Here is a 20,913-nt window from a genome sequence, read left to right on the forward strand (position 1 = left end):
TTGCAGTTAAAAGTGATGAGATAAAAAAAAGTGTGTGTTGTAAACACTTTTTACTATCTGCTTTCTATTATTTCTGGTGCTGCTAGAAATTACACTCTTAAGCTTTAAAGGTGCTTTAGTCAAATATCAGCCGTTCCTCTAACCTTCCACTAGACTACTTTTAAGCATGTTACTTCTAATCGAATATACAGTAAATATGCTATATAGTACACACACACACACGCTGTTCAAAAGTTTGGGGTCAACAAGATTTTTTTCTTTAAGAAATTAATACTAAGGACAGGATTTTCTAATGCTAATAGATACATAACACACTGCAGTGAGCAAGTAAGACATGCTGCTGCTGTACAATATAGCGTACATGAATGACCCATAGCAGATCTATACAGGTGGAGCTGGGGAAGGTGGAGGGTTTCTGAAAGTGCGCTACAACTGCTGCAGCAAATGCTGACCAAGTATTTGAAGGTTGAGCAGCGAGCTCATTGGCTACTGATACAGCAGGAACCAATCAGCTGTGCGCTATAGAGAATGATGTGATTGCAAAAAGATTGGACCTATCAGCCTGCGCCATCTAGAGTTTCACGACAGAACTTTGTATTTATAATTTTCTATTCCATATAAATTCTGTTCTTTTGAACTTTGTTCATCAAAGAATCTTGAAATATTAAGCAGCACACCTGTTTTCAACATGAATAACAATAAGAAATGTTTCTTGAGCATCAAATCAGCACATTAGAATGATTTCTGAAGAATAATCTGATGCTGAAGACTGGAGTAATAATGCAAAAAAATCAGCTTTTAGGAATAAATTGCATTTACAAAAAATTTAAATGGCGATATATAGCAATACTTCTGTTTATTCATTTAATGGAGCCTTGGTGAGAACAAGATATTTATTTTCAAATAAATTTGTAAAATTCTTACCGACCCCAAACTTTTGAGAGGTAGACATAGTAATGTTAGTATTAATATAAAATGTATATACAAAATAAATAAATAGAGAAAGAGCACTAACCACATCTTCAAGTACCTTAGCAAATACTTGGTTACTGTGCAAAACACAAAACAAAGGTCACATTTTATTACTATATATCACAAATCAATTAAGTAATTAACTAATAAATAAATATAAAAAGATAAATTAAAGATGTTAAACAGTTTCAACCAGCATCAAATGAATGTCCTGTAAAGAATTCACCGCAATACATTCACTTCTTTGCTACAGCAACACTTGTCATGACAAATTAATTAGTCACTTTTTGTGCTCCTCACCTGACCAGCCAAAACATCTCAAAAGCTTATTGAAACATACTAGAGCCTTTCCCCGTCAACACTGTTTTGACTCGGACTGGACACATGAGTGGCTTTAATGCCCCCTGAGGATATCCGGACTCCTGAAGTCAGATTTGTTGACGTGTTCCCTTCGGCCCCTGAGGATTATTCCCACTTGAGCAATTAAAGTGACGGAGCACATGATATGACAGTGCTGGAATTTCCAGCAGGAGAGTGACGAGGGAAAGGAGGGAAAGTCAGCAGGGGCTTGTTAAAATGTGCCTCGGAACAAAGCTTCACATCACACAGATGAGTCAGTGCTGGCGTTAACATTAGCCTGAGAGCGGCAGCCTGTGCCCGGATCCTGTCGGAAATACACGTGCACTCCAGGACTGAATCAAGACCGTGTGCTACTTCACAGTTGGACGCAATGTATCCTCAAAGATTAAACCTTTTAAATTACACAACCATAGGTGTAGGCATTGATTAAAGCAGCAGGAGGTGATATTTTTTTCCGCTTTCGCAGGCTCTGTAGCATCTCACTGATGCGTTTATGCCATACAGATGACGAACAGGTGAATAACAACGCTGAGTAGCATACAAAGCACAACAGCCACAAAGAAAGATACAGTGAACCAACACGTTTGGGGGATAATCACCATAAATTATAACATAAATCGCAAACACGGCTCAACAATAAGGATGGCCAACAGGCCTTGGGCCAGTGTGAGAGATTTTTGGGCCAGTTGACCGAACAGAGGTCGACACGACAGTCGCTGGTCCTTTCAGTCTAGTTCTTTAATGCCACTGAAATCTTCCATTCATTCAAATTCTGCTTTTGTGCCACAAAGAGAATAACATTTAGCTGGCTAGCATAAATAGGTTTTGTCAAAATTGCAAAAAATGCCTTGATAGTCATAATTAAACTAAAGCATCAGTAAAAATGTGATAAACTGCATTTATATCCATCTTGTTGCAAATATTTTTGTAAAAATCATTAGGTAACACTATATAATAAAGTTTCACTTGTTAACTTTAGATAAGTTAACATGAACTAATGATGAAAAATACTTCTAAAGCATTTACTAATCTCAGTTAATGTTAAATTCAACATTTACAAATGCTTTACTAAAACTCAAAAGTGCTTGTCTTTGTTCCTTTGTTCCCACCATCACCTATTTTGTACCTAGTTTGTTGGCCTGTGTATTTAAGTCCTTCAGTTCTTTCTGTCTGGTGTTGTTTATGTTGATACATATTGTTACGTTGATCCTTCTGTTGTAAAATCATTATTTAATGGACCTCAGCTAACATGGACTAACAATGAACAATTTAATGTTTTTTTTAACTATCATTAGTGAGAAATGTATTGCTCATTTAAGTTAATGTGATTTGATATATTAAATCATGTTAACTAATGGGTTAAATATTGTCATTTTTGTAAAGAAAATGTTATAAATTAAATAGAAAATACAAAAGACGCAATTCTAAAAACATTTGAAGTTCACATTCACAAAAATATAAAAACGCATTGCTAAAAATTACTTACAAATTGCTTAATCTTTGGAGGTGGGATTATAATTTTTTGGGGGGAAATCCTTACTATTGAACCCTGTAAAATATCCAGAGAACATAAACATTAGCATACTGTTAAATGTGAAGGAATCATTTCTGAAACACTTGAAACTAAAACTGAACTGTAAAAATAAGCAAGTTCCCAACCCTGACTTCAAGAGGTAAATACTGAAATGATTTGATAATATACTATATTTGATCAGTTTTATGTCGAAAACCAAAAAATAAAATGTGCTGCACAATGCATGTTTTGCTTGCTTACTTACAATATGTCATGTTATCTACTTACATGTGTTACATGTTCAAATAAACTTTCGACAGAAAAAAAGTTTTATGAAATGATAAACCTAATTTTAACGAAAAGGATAAGTCAAAATGATAAATTATAGGTATTTTATCAGATCCATGAACAAGTTACCTTATTATCTGAAGTGTTTAGATGTTTAGAATGCACATTAGCTTAATTCAACCAGTCAAAATTTACAACAAAAATGTGGGGGAAATCTTCGCATTGGTCTGAACGAAAATGGCAGACGGACTGAATGAAAATGTAACTCCACTCTCTAGTCTAGTACGTTAGGTGACGTCACGCTCACGAAACAGCAGAAATAGAACAGTTTCCACGGTAACCTCTGTAAACAAAGCAGCGCTGAACTGAGCTTATAAACACTTTATTACACGGAGGGAACAAGAAAAGCCAATGTCAGTTCCCCCATTACACATTCACAGAATTCATTAATTTATGTATTATTTCATATAATTTCTCTCACAGCACTCTGCCTTCCATCATGTTTTCACACAAAACGAAACACACGATGCGCCTGCGCGAGAATGTTGCTACCTTTGGACAGTAACGTATTTACTTAAGTACGTACTGCAAGTTTTTCAAACCGCGATAATCAAATACTGTTTTAAAGTACAGAGGGTCATTCATGCCTACTGCCATTAGACTACACCATTCATCCAGAACTGATTCTGTTTGCACCATTGAAAGAACATGGGAATATATTATCACTCAAACGCACTAATGGGTCTTGAGTTATGTATTACTGTGAATGTGAACTGACAAGGTAACACACAAGGCATAAGAGTTAGTTACAGTCTGCCTGATATGATACCATAAATAAGACACTGTACAGAGAACATACTATTCACATATCCAGCCACAAGTGTATTAGAAAAGTATATTTCCAACAAAACGGAATCCAAATCGGTAGTCTCTGGTCTCGGTATACAATAACATAATAGTGCTGATATATTATGCAGTGCTGACAACCAAGGTATGGACTGCACTGGTTTTATAAGTGTCTTACATCTTTGGGCCAGTAGGAGGAGTTTTAACTTTCAGTTCTATGTGCCTTTATTGAGCCGTGATCGCTGCTGGTCCTGGGTCTCCCTGGAATCCTCCCAGGGACGAGGGCCACGAATGTTCTGCCATCCACCCAAGTCCATATCTTTCAATTTCTGCAGCAACAAAAGAGATTGGATTACATCAAAATGACTCTTTTTACCATAGCCAGTTTTAGCCACAAATCAAATGCACAATCAAAGCACAAATCATGCTAAATGGCAATCAGAAGTCAAGAATAAATGCATAGAAAATGCATTAAACTCCTAATCAAGTCTTGCAAAAGTATTAAATGGCCTGAATGCTACAGTTCAAGTAAAAATATATATTTTTAAATGTTTTTAAAAGCCTATTATGCTCACCAAGGCTGCATTTATTTGATGAAAAGTACAGTAAAAATAGTGATATTGTGAAATATTATTACATATTAAAACAACTGTAAAATGTAATTTATTGTGATGGCAAAGGTGAATTTTCAGCATCACTACTCAAGTCTTCAGCATCACATGATCCTTTAGAAATCAAGTCTAATATGCTCAAGAAACATTTCTTATTGATTGATTGATTTAACTGTATTGTCCTTAAAGGCGATTCTTTATGTCAATTATCAATGTTGACAATGTTGATTTTTCCCCCCCAGGATTCTTTGATTAATAGAAAGCTCAAAAGAACAACTTTTATTTGAGATCTTTTGTAACATTATAAATGTCTTTACTGTCACTTTTGATCAGTTTAACACCACTGCAGTGTAATGAAAGTGTGTTTTTGCAGTCCTGTGGACAGCCTCAAACACCCACAGCCTGAAATGGAGATAATAAATGAACCTAGTGCACTTAGTTGGGACTAAACAGCTAACTAGACACTTTCCGTCCCAAAAAAAACGTATAGCACACTAGGAGCAACCTAGTGTTACGTGTCCTGCTTGACAAGCTGCACAACAAAATTGTGATTACAATTCCTGAGTCACCCAGCGTTAGATCCAAACCTGCACCCATTGCATTTAACAAGCCAGATGTTTAACAATTATGCTACCACAAACTCACTACCGAATAAACATAACATCCATGCTGCAGGCAGCAAAACAGCAGATGGCTCTTCAAAACATTATAGCACTATAAAACAGTGTACTAACACAGATCTCAATACCTCATACTCTTCCTCAAGGATGACAGACTGTTTTTGAGTGTTCACCCGGGCTTCCAGTGTCGGGTCCAGCTGGAACAAACATGCAAAAAAATTATACTAATAAATAACATGAAAGAAGTATAATAATAAATCCGTTTGGCAAGATGGACAGATTGTATTTCAGATGCTATATTTTAGTCTGTTGAGTTTCACATACCTTCCTTTTGACCTTCTGCGCATCATACCTAATCTGAGTGAATTCTCTCAATCCAAACGACCCTCCCACGACCAGAAGCTTCAGAAAATAAACATTCAAATATCAGTCTACCTCATTATGTACAAAGGCAGAAACTAGATACAGTAAATAGAAACTAGAACTTGTAAATATTGCACAACTGAAAAACTGATATAGCATCAGTATCAACAATGGAAAAAAAAAAACACAATTTGAGAATATACTTTATATATTTTAGGCGTTAATGAATTGATTTACATACGTTTTCTTTTTACTACTAAATATACCTCACAGTGCACTCTTATAAAACCTTTAATTAAAAAAATTAATCAAATATGACTAATATTGGACAAAAAAATTACATCACACAAAATATGACCTTTGCTTTGACGGTCAATTAATCAACCTCTACATTACTACTACTCCCATTATTATTATATGTATTATTTAAACCACAATCTCAGTCTAATAATTACTAAAGTTTAAGTCACACACAAATATTTAAAACATAACTTTAAAGACTTGATAATAGCTCATCCAGCATACACGAAGCTACATTAAACCGCTCACCAGCATCGGGATCCCATATTTCAAGGTTTTGTTATTTTGCAGTTTACGAACTTGATTCCACATGTTTATGTGTTCATGTACGTCATTTCACAAATTCATATTATTCAGAATAAAGTCAGTAGGATATAAATCAACATGGCTTCACCGGGCGCAGCCATGTAAACCCACGATCCTTGCAGCGGTGTCGTACAGCCTCGTTTTCCGTCCGTGTAAAACTAAGAAAGGAGTAATGGGTTCCACTTCAAAAATGAGGGCATAGATTAAGACTCTTTGCTAATACTGTGAATAATTACAGTTGAAAGCACCTTATCAGATTTAGTAGGTTTAATTATAAATTAACGTGATACATATCTTTATTGGAGAAACTCTAGAGCATGTAAACTGATCACTTTAATTAGATCTTTAATTAAATTATTCTTTGTCATGAAAATGAACATTTCTGAATAAAATTAGCACAAATCTTAAAGCCAGAAGACATAATGAAACTCATGAAATCAGAAAAAGAGTTTGTGGGTTTTAGTCCATGTCTGTTAGCTTTGAGGCCATCTGTATGCTGATGTTCTCTCTAGATTGGATTCTGATTTCCGGCATATAATGCTGCCTGAATCATAATCATACTCTGTTCGTTCGTTGGCCAGAGGTTCCCTTTCGAGAGTACTCTCGTGTAAGCCTTAGCTTACGCTACGGGAAAGCCCCTTTTCTCGAGAAGATTGAAGCCAAAACTATAGGATAACTATAATTTTCTTAATTTAAATTAAAACGCACTGTCTGCAGCAAGCAGACCTAAGCGAGACGGCTTTGCGCGCTTATTGGCTGCTCTGCGGAAACTGCTGCAACCTATGGAGAGGCAGCTGTGCCCTTCTTGCGTCACGGCCCGCCAAAATGGGCGTGGCTATGGCTATATAACCCTTAGTTCCCTTGATTTCATCTCCTTTGATTCTCTTCGCTAACTCTAGTAGAAGCCCCTCGCACCATCGAAACAGCACTTCAGCGGGACGAGCCACTGCAGGACTGAGGAAGCCGGCTTCGGACACTCTCCCTACGCTGTCTCCCGCTGCGTTCAATCACGTTTTCTAAAAGACCAAATTAGCGGGCGTTGTTTCAAATGCCCCGCCTCACCTGCGGCTCGTGCCGAGCCCCCCTCACGGCTGAAGACCGCCACATCCTTTGCGTCTCCTGCATGGGGAAGGACCACGCCGACATCGCTCTCTCTAAAGGCGGCTGCCCGGAGTGCGACATGATGGATTTATCGATCCTGCGGGCTCGATTAACGTTAGCGGTCTTTGGCGAGGACACACTTCCGCCTCTCTCTCATGGGCCGCGCCGTTATCAGAGAACACCGGCAGCCTCTATAACACACGAGCTCACGCCGGGAGGATCCCCGCGTGCCTCGCCCACTGAATCGCCCTCACCGGTCGTCTTCGCCGATGGCCAGCGCCCGGCTGTTTCCACGATCGCTCCCATCACTTTCGGTGGACGAGACGGTAGTACCAGAGGAGTAAGAGCCAGTGTGGATGCGGAGCTTATCCGCCTACTGACGAAGGCCGTGGAATGCCTCGGCCTCGAGTGGTCTACACCCGACGAACCAGCGCGTAACAGGCTCCCTCAGCAAAGGCCCGCCCCGTTTCTTCCGGAACTCCATGACGAGCTAACTAAATCATGGAAGGCTCCGTTTTCCGCCAGGCTGAAAACCTCTGTTTCCTCGACGCTCTCCGCTGTTGACGGCGCCCAGGAAAAAGGCTACCAGCATCTTCCCCCCATCGAAGAGGCTGTGTCAATGCACCTTTGTCCGCCCTCCACTGGATGGCATTCTAAGGCTGTTCACCCCTCGAAAGCTTGCCGAACTACGTCAGCTCTCACCGGTCGCGCCTACGCCGCCGCCGGTCAAGCTGCATCAGCACTCCACACGATGGCGGTGCTTCAAGTGTTTCAGGCCAATCTTCTCCGCACTATGGACGAGGTTGGTCCGGACCCAGAGGCGATTAGAGATCTGCGAAGCGCAACTGACCTAGTCCTGCGAGTGACGAAAACCACCGCTCAAGCTATCGGCAGAAACATGGCGCTCCTCATCGTCTTGGAGCGCCATCTGTGGCTGACGCTAACAGACATGAAGGACGCGGACAGAGCTTTCTTCCTGGATTCGCCGATCTCGCCATCCGGTCTGTTTGGCCCGTCTGTCAAGAGCTTCGCGGAACGGAAGCACAGAAAGCGTCACAGGCCTTGCGACACTTTCTGCCCAGGCGCTCGAGTTCTGCGTCAGGCCGCTCAAAGAAGCAGCCGCCTGCCCAGACTTAAAGGCCGCCGCCAGCTGAAGCTCGCCATCGCTCGCGCTCGTCTAGCCGCCGCAGACCGCCTCCCCCACGGGGACCGAGGCCCAAGATTGTGCTAGACCCTGAGCCTCTACAAGGGGCAAACGACGACGGTTAAGTCTCGCTGCGGCCGGACCACCCTCGAAGAGCTCGCGCACACTTCTCGCAGTTCCCGCATCAGAGGCGACTGGAGATGTTTATATTGCAGTAACGTTACACGAGCCTGTTAACCAACATGCACGCCTGCACACAAACGCCGTTTTCACGGCGACCCAAATAAACCTCAAAGAGAGCAAAATGTCTGCCTTTTATCCGGCTCGCGCCGACTGTGTTTTAACTGTAGGAACTGTGCCCACTATTCAGTGCTCCCCTACTCATAAACACTGCCCGTTCAGTGTCACAGACACACTTAGGGCTTCCACTAATAAAAAACTTACCCGCTCTCGCGGCGAGTGTATCATGTGTAACGTTAAACCAGGCGCCCGTTACTCAATGCACGCACTGTACAGTGTCACAAGCACAAGTCGATCAGGTTACCGGATCCCAAAGACAAAGCGATCCGAGCCCAAACGTCATTCTGCCCCTAGCCTTATGTGCAAAAGCATGGGAAATCATCCCGAGTGTGTCAGAATCGGTGTTAAACATAACTAGAAAAATGCATTTCCGGAGGAACTGCGAAGTGTGCTTGCTCGGGTGCGGTTCACTAACGTTAGCAGGTAGTGGATAAGTGTGCGTTGAAGTTTGCTTGATCTGAGAATTTCAACAATAGTACTTTTTTCAAGATTGTGCAAAAAGGTGAAAAGTTATGTGCATTAAGAGACATGTCTGCAATGTGGAGTAGTGCCAATGGCATTGTTTATGTGGCTTGGTTGTTGGTTTTGCCTATTGAAAAGAAGTTGACAGTCTTCATTTACTGTATCCAAAACTCACCCAGCTGTTCTGTGGTTGAGTGTTCCCTTTGATTAGGAACAAATTTACTATCTCAAATTAAGGTCTACCGTAATTAGCGATGCTTTGATTGCTGCTGTCAAGACGGTTGTCATCACCTACAAAGAAACGCTGATTTTTATAGCCTACCGTCAGTCCTCATATTGTAATTAAATGAAAAACGCTCGGCAAACATGGATAACGCTGTTTGGCCTTGCCTAACTTTATATGACATATATGCGCCATATGCTAGGGTTACACATCCCGCTGCCATTTCAGGGCTTGAATTTTGGTGCGGGAATGTGGGGATTGCGCATAATTTAAACCATTCCCACAAGGTTAGCTTTTATAGTGCGAGAAATTCCCGCACAAATATATTCACTTCATTTCAGAACAAATTATTAAAAAATAAATTCACAGATGCAGAAAAAAGATGTCAAACTGTCTTTTATTTTCGAATTTAATTCCTCAATCAGCGCTGGACCGGCATTCTCTGTCTTCCGCTGAGCCCTGGCCGCAGACAGATCATGTTTCACGCTGTCAATGCAGTGGTCTGCATTGCGCTGATCTTATTCACACTATCGAGTGTAGGTGCAGCATTCTAACATTGAGTCATAATGAGCTGTTTGTGAAGAAATTATCCGCTTCCAAATTATGTCATTTTAATCACGAAATTGAAACATTAAAAAACAATTTGCTCTTTATGGTGTGCGAGTGATAGAGCGCGACAGCAACGAACCAACTGATCAGCTTGCAGCATAACAACATTGAATGCTCGGCCGAACAGCTGAGTACAGGGCGCCTTATTATTTTTCATCTCCATAAATACATCTAGTAGTAAAGCTAATGCAAGGGCTAGAAATCTATTAATCTTTTGCTGATACTTCGTTGTCTTCATGGAGAGCGCAGTTTATGGTTGCATAGCAACGACAGACGCCACGGGACAGCAAGAGCTTGTGGAAAGGAGACAGCGGCCCACTCGCGCTTTCCACTTGTTTTGGGGGTTTTATCTAGAGTGATGTTGTTGATTGTTTGAGCATGTGACTGCGCGATATTTCCCGCGCGCACAAACACAGCCACAGACAATGAATTGTTCGGTTAGCGAAGAAGAGCTTTTTTTAATTTATTTTTTATTAACGTTAACTGTTTTGAGAACTGGAAATGCACAATTCATGCATACAAATCTGTAGATATTAATAAATGAAGATGATTAAATTAGATCCTTCTAGTAACTTTTGTGAGGCTTGGTCCAAGGATCATGTACGTCCAGTTTCGTGAAGTTCGGAACAAATTTGTGACCTGTGGAAATTTAGTTTTGATTTCTGTTCAATCCAATATGGCGGAGGAACGACATGGCTTTGTAATGGCGCTACCTGTCTTGAGTTTGGGCCTCATGATTCTAAGGTCATCCTCAAACCAAGACACGGTTATGTTCCTAAGATACTTGCCACTCCGTTCAGAGCGCAAGTTATTTCCCTGTCTGCTCTCCCTATATCTGATGACGAGAGGGACGCAAATGTTCTCTGCCCTGTTAGGGCTCTTAGGATTTATGTGGAGCGTTCTGCTGGTTTCAGACAATCAGAACAGCTCTTTGTATCCTTTGGTGGCCGCACTAAAGGGTTGGCTGCCGCTAAACAGAGCCTTTCACGTTGGATAGTCGATGCTATTTCATTGGCTTACGCATCCAAAGGCCTCTGTTGCCCCGTGGGCGTCAGAGCTCACCCTACTAGAGGCATGGCCTCGTCCTGGGCTTGGTCCAGTGGGATTTCACTTCAGGATATCTGTATGGCGGCAGGCTGGGCCTCTCCGTCTACATTTATCAGGTTTTACAACCTAGAAGTTCCCGCTTTACAGGCTAGACTGTTATCAGTTTAACCATGCTGCTGCAGTTACTTGCCTGACTTAGATCTGGCATAACTGTAATGTATCAAGCATTATTCATTCACGTTAGCTTACTCGTCTTATGAGCCCCGGGGACTTGCCCTGGGACGCAGACTGAGGAAGTATTCTAGGGTTGGAAAATCCTAGGGTCACTAACCCTAGAGGAATGTTGTAGTCCTTAAAAAGTGATTTCTTTAAAAGCAAATATCTTCCTTTGCTTTGAACTTTGAGCGTTGTAACTTTGTAGATGTTGTTTATGCTCAAACATTACACACTAACTAAAGTTTAAAAAGTGAAATAATAATCAACCACCCTTTTAACTTGCACTTGACGAAATGCACTTTTATTATGAGGCCATTGTGGTTAAAAGCTGTCAGATTCGAAGCAGTTAAAATGAATAAATTATCTTTTCATAGTCCTATAATTTAATTTTAAAATAAAAACTAAAATATTTTCATGGCTTTTGTAAATGTCACAGGTCAAAAAACACACGGGTGGAAGGACACCAACATACACTACATCCCCAACTTAAATTAGTTCAGTCTTAGAGCGTTTTGCTAACATTCCTATTCAGTTATGAAAACATTATTTCTTAAACGTCCTCAGAATGTCTAGTTTTTTAATGTCTTAACGTTAAAGAAAGCAAAAAAGGGAACGTTTCCTCTATTTTCCAATTTTGCAAGTATTATGGGAAGATTTTTTTTTGTTCTCTGAACCATTTGAAAAAAAAAAGTTGTTAGTAACGTTTAAAAAAACATTAGATTTAAAGTCTAAATAAAATGTTTCAGAAAAAAAAATTCGATGAATAATGTAAATAACATTTATTCTGCTAATATTTCGAAAGACCAAATGACTGATGTTACGGGAAGAACATTTGTTCGTAACTTTGAGGTTCTCTTGCCAAAACCTATTTATATAGCGCTTGCCAAAACTTTGGCAAGGGCACATACATTATTTTTAAATGAATGTACTTTATCAAGAATTTAATCAAATTATGTTCATAATATGAAAGTATAGGAATTTTGGTCCTTATATACATGCATGTTCTGCCACTAATTCCTGTTTTATAGGAAATGTCACAAACTGTGTTCGTCAAGCAGTGTAATGGGTTCTCCACAGCTGATGAGTTGAGTAAGCATGCTAATAAATAAATACATTTGTCAAAATGAGTTTTGAAAATGACATGCCTAATTATCGTCTTTCACATTTCTCTTTGATACAAGCAGGTAAAAAACACAAACACACAATTGTGGTTGTTTCTTTATTTAAATTTTCATAAGTTTTTTTTAAAGTTTTTTTAATAAGGTGAAGAAAAATACCTTTTTTTGTTCTGTATAATAAAATATGTTAACTTTATTCCTTTATGAAGAGGGAAAAAAAAAAAAAATAAGAAGTAAAAATACAGAAAACATTCCTCTGGGGGGGAGGGAGTTTTTCAATGTTGCGCATGGAAGCAGAAAGGCGAAGATCTGTTCATGAAATCTGACTCACCGTCACAAGAGAATGATCGAAAAGCATTCTCATCAACAAGCATTTACTGCGTGTAAAAAAAGTATCACATGGGTCATAGGTCACAACGATAACATGATGCTGCCTACCATGTGTTATTGTGTATATATTTAACCGTTTGTTGCATATTGTACGTTTACATGGAGAGAAGAGTATTAGACATTCATGTCCTGTTTCCTTTTCTCTCCTTCAATGCGACATACTCAATTACGACTTCAGTGAGAAGACAGGCAAGACAGACTTCATGAACACGGCTGGAAAAAGAGCAGGAAGTCGTATATGACAAACAGAAAGGCCTGGGCTGATAGGAGGATACAAAAATGACCGAACATCATTGTGTGGTGCTGATGGAAGCTGCTCTGATTGGCTGATCTGGGACCAGTTCTTCTTGCTCTGCTTGTTGGTGCTAGATCAGCACTGAAGAGCCACTTTTACTCTCATGGAGTGCAAGCTATGTGTGTGTTTATGAATATGCGTATTTGTGTGTATTTGTATCAGAAGGCAGGTTGACCCCACATCCGGGGGTCACGGTTCAGAGGTCACTCTCCCCATAGAGGGCGGTGGAGAAGGACATGTAGTCGAGAGCTCCCGGGACGGTGTCGGGGCCGGAGTAAGGCGTCATGCGGGCGATGCAGTACTCAGCCTGGTCAGGGGGGAGCTCGCGCCTCAGCTCATCCGCCAGGATATAGTTCTGCACCAGATTAGAGTTATTCACTTGGTTATTAATTTAAACATTTTAAAACAGGAAAATGTCTTTTGGATGTTGTATATGTACCTTGTCTCCAGCAAGGACTTTAAACGATGCCATGACCTGATCAGCGGTGTCCGTGTCGGCCGTCTCGCGAGACATAAAGTCAATGAAGGCCTGGAATGTGACCAATCCCAGTCTGTTAGGATCCACAATGCTCATGATGCGGGAAAACTCCGCCTCTCCCTACAGAACAGAGAAATTCTTCTTAAAAATCACTATGAAAACAATATGAAGGGTTGTTCCTAACTGGGTTAGCATAGCTGATGCTTCTTTCTTTTTTTTTTGAGAACTGTTTCTCAATAACTCAACCAGATTAGAGATTATAACAGTCTGATGGGATTATAATTTACAGTAGTCAACATGTGAAGTGGATCAAAACCTTTCATCAAAGTTATACATGAATTTTGAACAATACCGTTCTTGTCTTAGCACAACTTTGATGAACTTTTTTGATCCACTTTTTGACTACTGTAGTTTAATTTACAATCCTTGGACTGTTCTCTACCAGTTCATGCTACTTTTTCCAGAAATACTTACAAAAAAAATAAAGAAAATTTTTTAAAAATCAAAAATGTAGCCTAGGCAACTAACTAAATAAATAATTGTATGTTGAAGTACTAAAATAGCTAAAACTACAATTGAAAAAAAACAATTTAATTAATTAAAACCATGTTTAAAAAAAAAATTATACAAATGACAAAAGCACATAAAAATTACAAAAACTTAAAACTACAAAGAAGATATACAAATAAAATATAATTTAAAATATTAATAAATACTATAATATTATATCCATACAAAAATAACATAGATGGAACCACATAGATGGAACTAACCAAGAGTTAGTATGTGGAACTAACCACATAACTCTGCCTTACCAGATAATGCATGCAGTTTATTACCATAGTATCCAACATAGTATCATACCATAGTAAGCTACTTCCTGTGAAAACTGTAAACTGTTAAACTATTAGTGTTACAAACCAGTAATAAATTAAAGGGGTCATGACATGGATTTTTTCTTATTATTTTAATATGTTCCTTGAGGTTCACTTATAATGTTAATAAAGTTTTTAGCAAAAAAAACTATTATTTCTACCTTCATTCTGACCCTCTGTCTGTAATGATCAGTTTTTAATAGGCGGCTCCTTTAAGGCTTGTCAGTAAACAGTGACTTATGATTGGCTACTCCATCTTTCAACATTACACTGTGCCTCGATTACAAAACAGAATGCACCAAACAAACATATAATCCTTCAAAGTGATCCAGGACACCATTAAAATAAACCATCCACTGGGATCCTTCTGAAGTCAGTACAGAGACGAAAATGAGCTGTTTAAACTGGACGCGTCAAATTGAACGTTCGTTCATTCTTCCATTTGTCCTGTTGTCGAAAGACTCAAGCGCGTGAGTTTGTCAGAACCTGAACACACTGCTCTAAGAATATTATTCTTATTCATTTTATTCTACTCTTCTCATGATAGCTGTATGAGACATGTTAAGACCACAGTATCTAAGGTCATGAAGGTCAATAAAGCATCGCATGTATGATGTATCCACTAACACGTATGCATACTTAGCATGTGTAATTCTTTTAGGATTTTTAGCACCATTGGTCACTACATGTTAAAGTATGACAATAAATGATGTAGAAGTTTGTATCAACGCTCTGTGTGGATGTTGTTTTCATGTTCTTCTCCAGTGAAGTCCTGACAAAACGGGAAAAGATATCGCCTATGTTTTATCTTATTGCCTGCAGGGATTCTTACTATGAGAGGCATGTGGCCATGCCAAAGGAATAGACCCCAGGAGAATTCAACAGCATCCCGATGAGAACTTATGACTGACCCTTACCAAAGTTTCTTACGAATACAGAACAAACCGTGTCAAATGTAATGTCTTTAAATGACCCCATTTGCGTAAAGAACAGAATACCCTACTCAGATGCTGCTAGAATTATCCGTACTGTTAACCTATCAGAACCCGTAGAAATGACGTCAACTGATTAAAAATATGACTATAAGTACAAAAAGTGTTTCTGTATCCCAAGTTAGTTCGAGGCTGGATCCTCTTTCTTATTTTCTACAGTCTATGGAAGTCTGGAGAACTTTGTCTTCAGTAAACTCAGTGAACTTCAGCTTTGACTCCTGGACTTTATTGTGCATATTGGCCTCTTCATGGGGTCTAACTCTAATTCCCCTACAAGCAACTGAACGCTAGAGGGCCTATGTGGCCTATGGTGTGATAAACTATTCATCGATATCTTGCTCTGGAGGCAGGCATATGCAAATGTATCTGCCCGTGTGACGTAACATGTCACCCAATATCAAAACAAGCTGTTTTTGGAGCTGCTTTGTTCATAATGAGGAGGACGTTTTAAGCTATGAAAATTGCAGGATGTTTTAAATGGTACAAAAACCTCTTATATGTCAAAAGATCAATGCAAATTTGATTTCTCATGTCATGACCCCTTTAAAATAATATGATAATCAATATCAGTTTGCAACAAGCAGGATAACGGACTGTTTTTGCACATTCAAGTTAAAAATGGCCGCACTTACTCGTATGTTAAAAATAAGATGGATACTCCATGTAGATAAATCTTTATTTTTCCAGGTTTATACCATGTAGTAGATTATAAATCTCTGTTTTACCACATATATCTTCAATTTACAAGGAGTTATATTCCATAGGGATTGAATTAGGCTCTTTTTTACTAGGTCATGCTACTTTTTCCAGTAATACTCAAGTAACTTTCTAAAATAATAACCCACATAGATGTAACTATCCAAGAGTTCAGGAAATTCGTCCTAAGCCAAATGATAACTCCGCATTAACTGAGAACACTTGGAGATTATAACTGCTTTACCATATTATACCCCATGCTGAACATAAATCTATAATTTTCCAGGTTATCCCATTTAGATTTCTAAATCTGTTTTACCGGTTTAATCCAGAGGGATTGTAATATGGATCAATTTATCCATATTACAAAACATTCAGATTATATGATTTACCAGTTCATTATCCACGGGGACCTAAACTCTCAATTTAACCTGATCACAACCCATGGAGATTTGAACTCTCTGCTTTACCATATTATAACCCATGGAGATGAGGCAGGCTCTGAAGTCTTCTGCATCCATCATGCCTGTTCTCTTCTACAGGAACCCACGAGGGACAAACAGAGCCAGGTGGTAGTGGAGAGAAAGATGAAGAGCGAAAGAGGATGGGAGGAGTATAAGTGAAGGAAGTCATTTTAGAGGAAGGGTTGAGAGAAAATTGGAAAAAATAAGACCGAGAGCGAAAAGAAAAAGAGAGTAGAAAGGGAAAAAAAACAAAAACAAAAAGAGTGTGGTTAATGGCAGAACTCCCTGGCTGGTGTCGGTGTGTGTGTACCTGTGCGTCGTTCCCGATATCGAAGCCCAGACTGATAAGGCAGGCTTTGAACTCCTCAGCGCCCAGTGCGCCCGAGTGGTCCTGGGTGTCAGAGCCGTGGGCAGGGTCAGAGGTCAGCAGCGTGGACATGCAGCACACACATGGGGGGGGTGGGGGAATGTCATGCAGACATGTGGAGGGGTGGAAGAGGGTCCATGCAGAAGAGAAAAACGAGAAGACAAAAGAAGAGAAAGTGCACAAACGTTAGGACAAACTGTGCAGTACTGTGCTGTGAGGGGGGGGGGGGGGGAGTGACTGTGAGGACAGATCTAATATGTGATGCTCAAAATCTGGGCCTGCTGTGCTCTGTTAACGGTCAATCATGTTGTGCTGTTTTATCGATGTTAAGGTGTCTTGGGTGGCACTGCGTGGGTTTTTAGTGCAGCGTTAGGTTTCAGCGTGGCAGCCTGTAATCTGGGACATGTGTGGGTGACATACTCTATGCAAATCAGGTCAATAATACAAATGCATTTCTATGAAAGTCAAAATTCTGATACTTATGCATTTTGGTCATTTTGCCTGCCTGAGATGACAGATAAGTCAAATATTTGAGCAATTGTTTGTGCTCCACTTAGAATTAAAATTGAAAGTCTTTTAAAACTAAAATTCAATTCTTGAGTTGAATATCAGTAAAGGTAGCAAACATGATGTGGAATTGAAGTAGAATTAAAATGAGTTGAAAATCAAAGAAATTCACATTTTCTAAGTCTGTAAGGTTTACAAATGCTTGAAAATGTCTGATAAGACTAACCAATTTTATCTTGCCCAATTTAACTTTTTATTGTTAAAACAAGTTATTGAGGTAATAATTTTAGCACGATAAACTTTGTTGGTCTTGTCTGGAAGAAAAAAGCCTTGAAGTAAAACATATGCCATTACCTGCTGAATTTCTTTAAATCACAATTCAGTAAATTCTACTTTCTGTCATTCCAATTTAACTTCCTGTGGCACAGGATTAATTCAATACAAAAGGAAGCAAATTTTTAAACTCTAAATTTTGCCCGAGTCTGCAAGGTAACACATAAAGTATCGCAGCAGCCAATCACAAAATGAAATGTAGTCATGCTATTCTCTGTCGGTAACAACTCAGATGAATTGACCAAGTTACGGTCTCAGGCGTCCTACTGCTCTTAATGATGTTAAACTGTGGTGTTGGACTGTGCAGTGTTATACTGACTCGGTCGAAGTGGTTGAACGAGGCTCTGAACTCATTCATTTGGTCCTGGCTGATGCCTTTGGCGTCACGGGTCAGAATCTGGTTCTCGATCTCGTTAATGGTGCGAGCGATGGTGGTGAGGAGCTGCTCCCAACCTACACGGATGTGCTAGAGGAAGAAAAGAGATGTCAGGAACATACAAATGCACTAGGGGGGGTTGGAAATAAGTATTTGAGAGTTTTTGTGCGTATATACCTCCATTGTGTAATTAGTGTGTTTGTTGTCAAATATAAGTGCTTCCTGTATTAGTTGATGGTCTCCCTCTAGCTGGTCAATCTTTGGTTTGTAGTTTACTATGCTCTTCTCATACTGCCGCAGGTGGGTCAGCTGATCCTCCAGGGTACCGTGCATCTCAATAGAGATTCGGCCAATTTCCTGAAGATTAAACATTAAAACAATTTTAAAATAAGAGGACAAAGACAGTTCTTCCTGAATCTCTGCCTCTGTGTCCAGGGTTTTTCCCTACACATTTTTTCTGAGGCCACCCAAATGATATTACAGAGCTAATTTAGCAGTATCGGATGCATTCTTTTCCATGATTGACTTCATCTCACTGTCTTCTCCCATACAAATTTTAACTAGACAGTCCTGTGTCTACTTTGCTACTTTGCTCCAAATAGTTATTTGACAAATAATAACTTATATATCCTATGTAAACATATAATGTAATTAAGTAATTAAAAAGTTTTAACTGTAAACTGTAACTGTTTTAATTTTTAATATATTTTAAAATGTAATTTATTCCAGTGATGGTAAAGCTGAATTTTCAGTGTCACATGATCCTTCAGAAATCATTCTAATGTGCTGCTCAATAAACATTTCTTATTATTATCAATGCTGAAAACAGCGGTGCTGCATACTATTTTTGTGGAAAACGTGATACATTTTTTCAGGATTCTTTGATTAATAGAAAGTTCAAAAGAACAGCATTTATTTGAAATATTTTGAAACATTATAACATTATATATGTCTTCACTGTCACTTTTGATCAATTTAATGCATCCTTGATGGATAAAAGTATTAATTTCCTTCTTTTTTTTAAGTCGTCCTAACCCTAAACATTTGAATGGTATTGTATGTAAATCAACTACACGTGTGACCGTGTATTTAAGCTACTCACCAAGAACATTTTTGACTTTTCTCAGTTCTCTGACAGTACCATAAGAGAATGTGATTAATTTTCTGTTAATTTAGCTCATGTCCCACCTCCATCTTGGTCTGGATCCAGGGCCCAATAACATTTGCCTGATTAGCAAACTGTCTGCGCAGTCTCTCATTATTCTGCTGGCGAGCGTGTTCTTCGACCAGGGCCTGATCTCTCTGGGGTACTAACTGCCTCACCTGAGAGGAGAGAGAGAGAGCAAAGGAGATTAGGAGAAAGCAGTGTGGAGGTGAATTAAGCATCTCTTCTTGTACCCATTTACTTACATATAAAACATATATTCATGCGTCATATATTTGTCTGAAAACTGATTCTCTTCTTTTCTTTTTCTGAAGAAGAATTGTGCTCAAACCTTATCCCATTTGGCATTGATCTCCTGAGGGTTGATGGTGGTGTAGGGGTTGGTGCCCGCCATGTTGACGTGGTATGTCTGCACAATTTTAGCAATTTCATTATGGATGCCCAGGATGGCCTGTCGTTCCTTATCTGCCTCAGGCAGTGTGGCTTTAAACTGCTCATGGGCTGTGCTGAGTCCCTGATACACACACACACACACACACACACACACACACACAAAAGAGAGGTGCTATAACTTTCTGAAACATTCCTCCTCTGCAACATTTCAATTTTCACTCTTACATCAACTTTTATATGAAATGCACCAGAACACTTTACAGTCACACTTGTAATCCACCAGATGGATGGATGGACAGACAGATGAGATACATTTCTGCTCATTCACACAAAACCACGCATGCTGATTTCATATTTAAAGACTGTCTTTTTGTGATTTTATAGTCATAGAATATAGTCCATCTCGTGATTTGATAAAAGGTGACCTATTATGCCCATTTTCACATGATGTAATATAAATCTCTGATGTCCTCAGAATGTGTCTGTGAAGTTTCAGCTCAAAATACAAAATACCACCCAGATTTTTTTATTATAGCTTGTCAAAGTTGCCCCTTTTTGGGTGTGAGGGAAAACGTGCCGTTTTTGTGTGTGTCTCTTTAAATGCAAATGAGCTGCTGCTCCCCACCTCCGTTCAGACGACAGCCAATCCTGTACATGTGCTTCGGATACTATGGGAACAACATAACAGCCGAATTTCTCTCAGGCAAAATGTCAATAATACCAGAGAATGTCTAATATGGCGAGAAGTTTCACTCTCACTACACTTCCGGCTTCTGAACTGGTTGCAGTTCCACTCTGATTCCATATGAGGGCGCTCACAGGACGAGTGCAGAATGAATGGAGGTCAATGGCGGTATACCCCTCAAAATCCACTTTTCTCAGGATATAATTTTTTGTCTAGTAATTTGAATGTTGTATTCGAAAGGAGATGCAAAGAAATTACACATTGCTGGGTGTTAGATTTTTTAGAGTCACTTATTTGCTTTAAAAAAGTCTTTCAAAATGTCAATGACGTCAGAATGCTGACGTCATTAGCAGAATGCTAGCGTGTTATGGGCAACAACAACTCAACCTGTAAGAAATCAAAACGACATAAGTACTCGTTCATTCAACTTTCGACCTAAAACCCATGTTGAACTTGCAAAATCTACAATCAGATCTGAGATTTCTCAACGGCAATCGG

The 20,913-nt window shown here is 39.4% G+C and overlaps 2 protein-coding genes across 5 annotated transcripts in view; both read right to left on the reverse strand.

The window, feature by feature from the left end:
• Nucleotides 1-3,499: 3,499 nt before the first annotated feature.
• On the reverse strand, nucleotides 3,500-6,337 carry cox16 (cytochrome c oxidase assembly factor COX16). The gene is made up of 4 exons (XM_084391390.1): nucleotides 6,123-6,337; nucleotides 5,535-5,612; nucleotides 5,339-5,407; nucleotides 3,500-4,308 (listed from the first exon to the last, which is right to left on the reverse strand). The coding sequence occupies exons 1-4, from the start codon at nucleotides 6,183-6,185 to the stop codon at nucleotides 4,195-4,197; spliced, it is 324 nt and encodes a 107-aa protein (XP_084247516.1). The 5' UTR covers nucleotides 6,186-6,337; the 3' UTR covers nucleotides 3,500-4,194.
• Nucleotides 6,338-12,486: 6,149 nt separating this feature from the next.
• Nucleotides 12,487-20,913, reverse strand: part of actn1 (actinin, alpha 1) — a 38,410-nt gene continuing 29,983 nt past the window's right edge. Inside the window, exons 15-22 of one of the 4 annotated variants that reach the window (XM_084391555.1) lie at nucleotides 19,669-19,851; nucleotides 19,361-19,495; nucleotides 18,350-18,529; nucleotides 18,116-18,262; nucleotides 16,900-16,980; nucleotides 16,596-16,661; nucleotides 13,524-13,682; nucleotides 12,507-13,439 (exon numbers count right to left, since the gene is read on the reverse strand). In XM_084391555.1, the coding sequence (XP_084247681.1) occupies nucleotides 13,281-13,439; nucleotides 13,524-13,682; nucleotides 16,596-16,661; nucleotides 16,900-16,980; nucleotides 18,116-18,262; nucleotides 18,350-18,529; nucleotides 19,361-19,495; nucleotides 19,669-19,851 (1,110 nt within the window). In that variant the 3' untranslated portion in view covers nucleotides 12,507-13,280. Of the gene's footprint in view, nucleotides 13,440-13,523; nucleotides 13,683-16,595; nucleotides 16,662-16,899; nucleotides 16,981-18,115; nucleotides 18,263-18,349; nucleotides 18,530-19,360; nucleotides 19,496-19,668; nucleotides 19,852-20,913 lie in introns of all 4 variants that reach the window. The other 3 variants (XM_084391554.1, XM_084391553.1, XM_084391556.1) reach the window with 3 other exon arrangements.

This window comes from Rutilus rutilus (genome assembly GCF_951802725.1).
Source record: "Rutilus rutilus genome assembly, chromosome: 20".
Lineage (NCBI taxonomy): Eukaryota > Metazoa > Chordata > Actinopteri > Cypriniformes > Leuciscidae > Rutilus > Rutilus rutilus.

Bases quoted from the DNA above. Each gene is read 5' to 3' on its own strand.
- cox16 (XM_084391390.1), bottom strand. From the start codon at position 6,185: ATGTGGAATCAAGTTCGTAAACTGCAAAATAACAAAACCTTGAAATAT. The intron at 5,613-6,122 runs GTGAGCGGTTTA...TATTTTCTGAAG, and splicing joins AATATGGGATCCCGATGCTG to CTTCTGGTCGTGGGAGGGTC. The intron at 5,408-5,534 runs GTATGTGAAACT...TGTTTGTTCCAG, and splicing joins CGCAGAAGGTCAAAAGGAAG to CTGGACCCGACACTGGAAGC.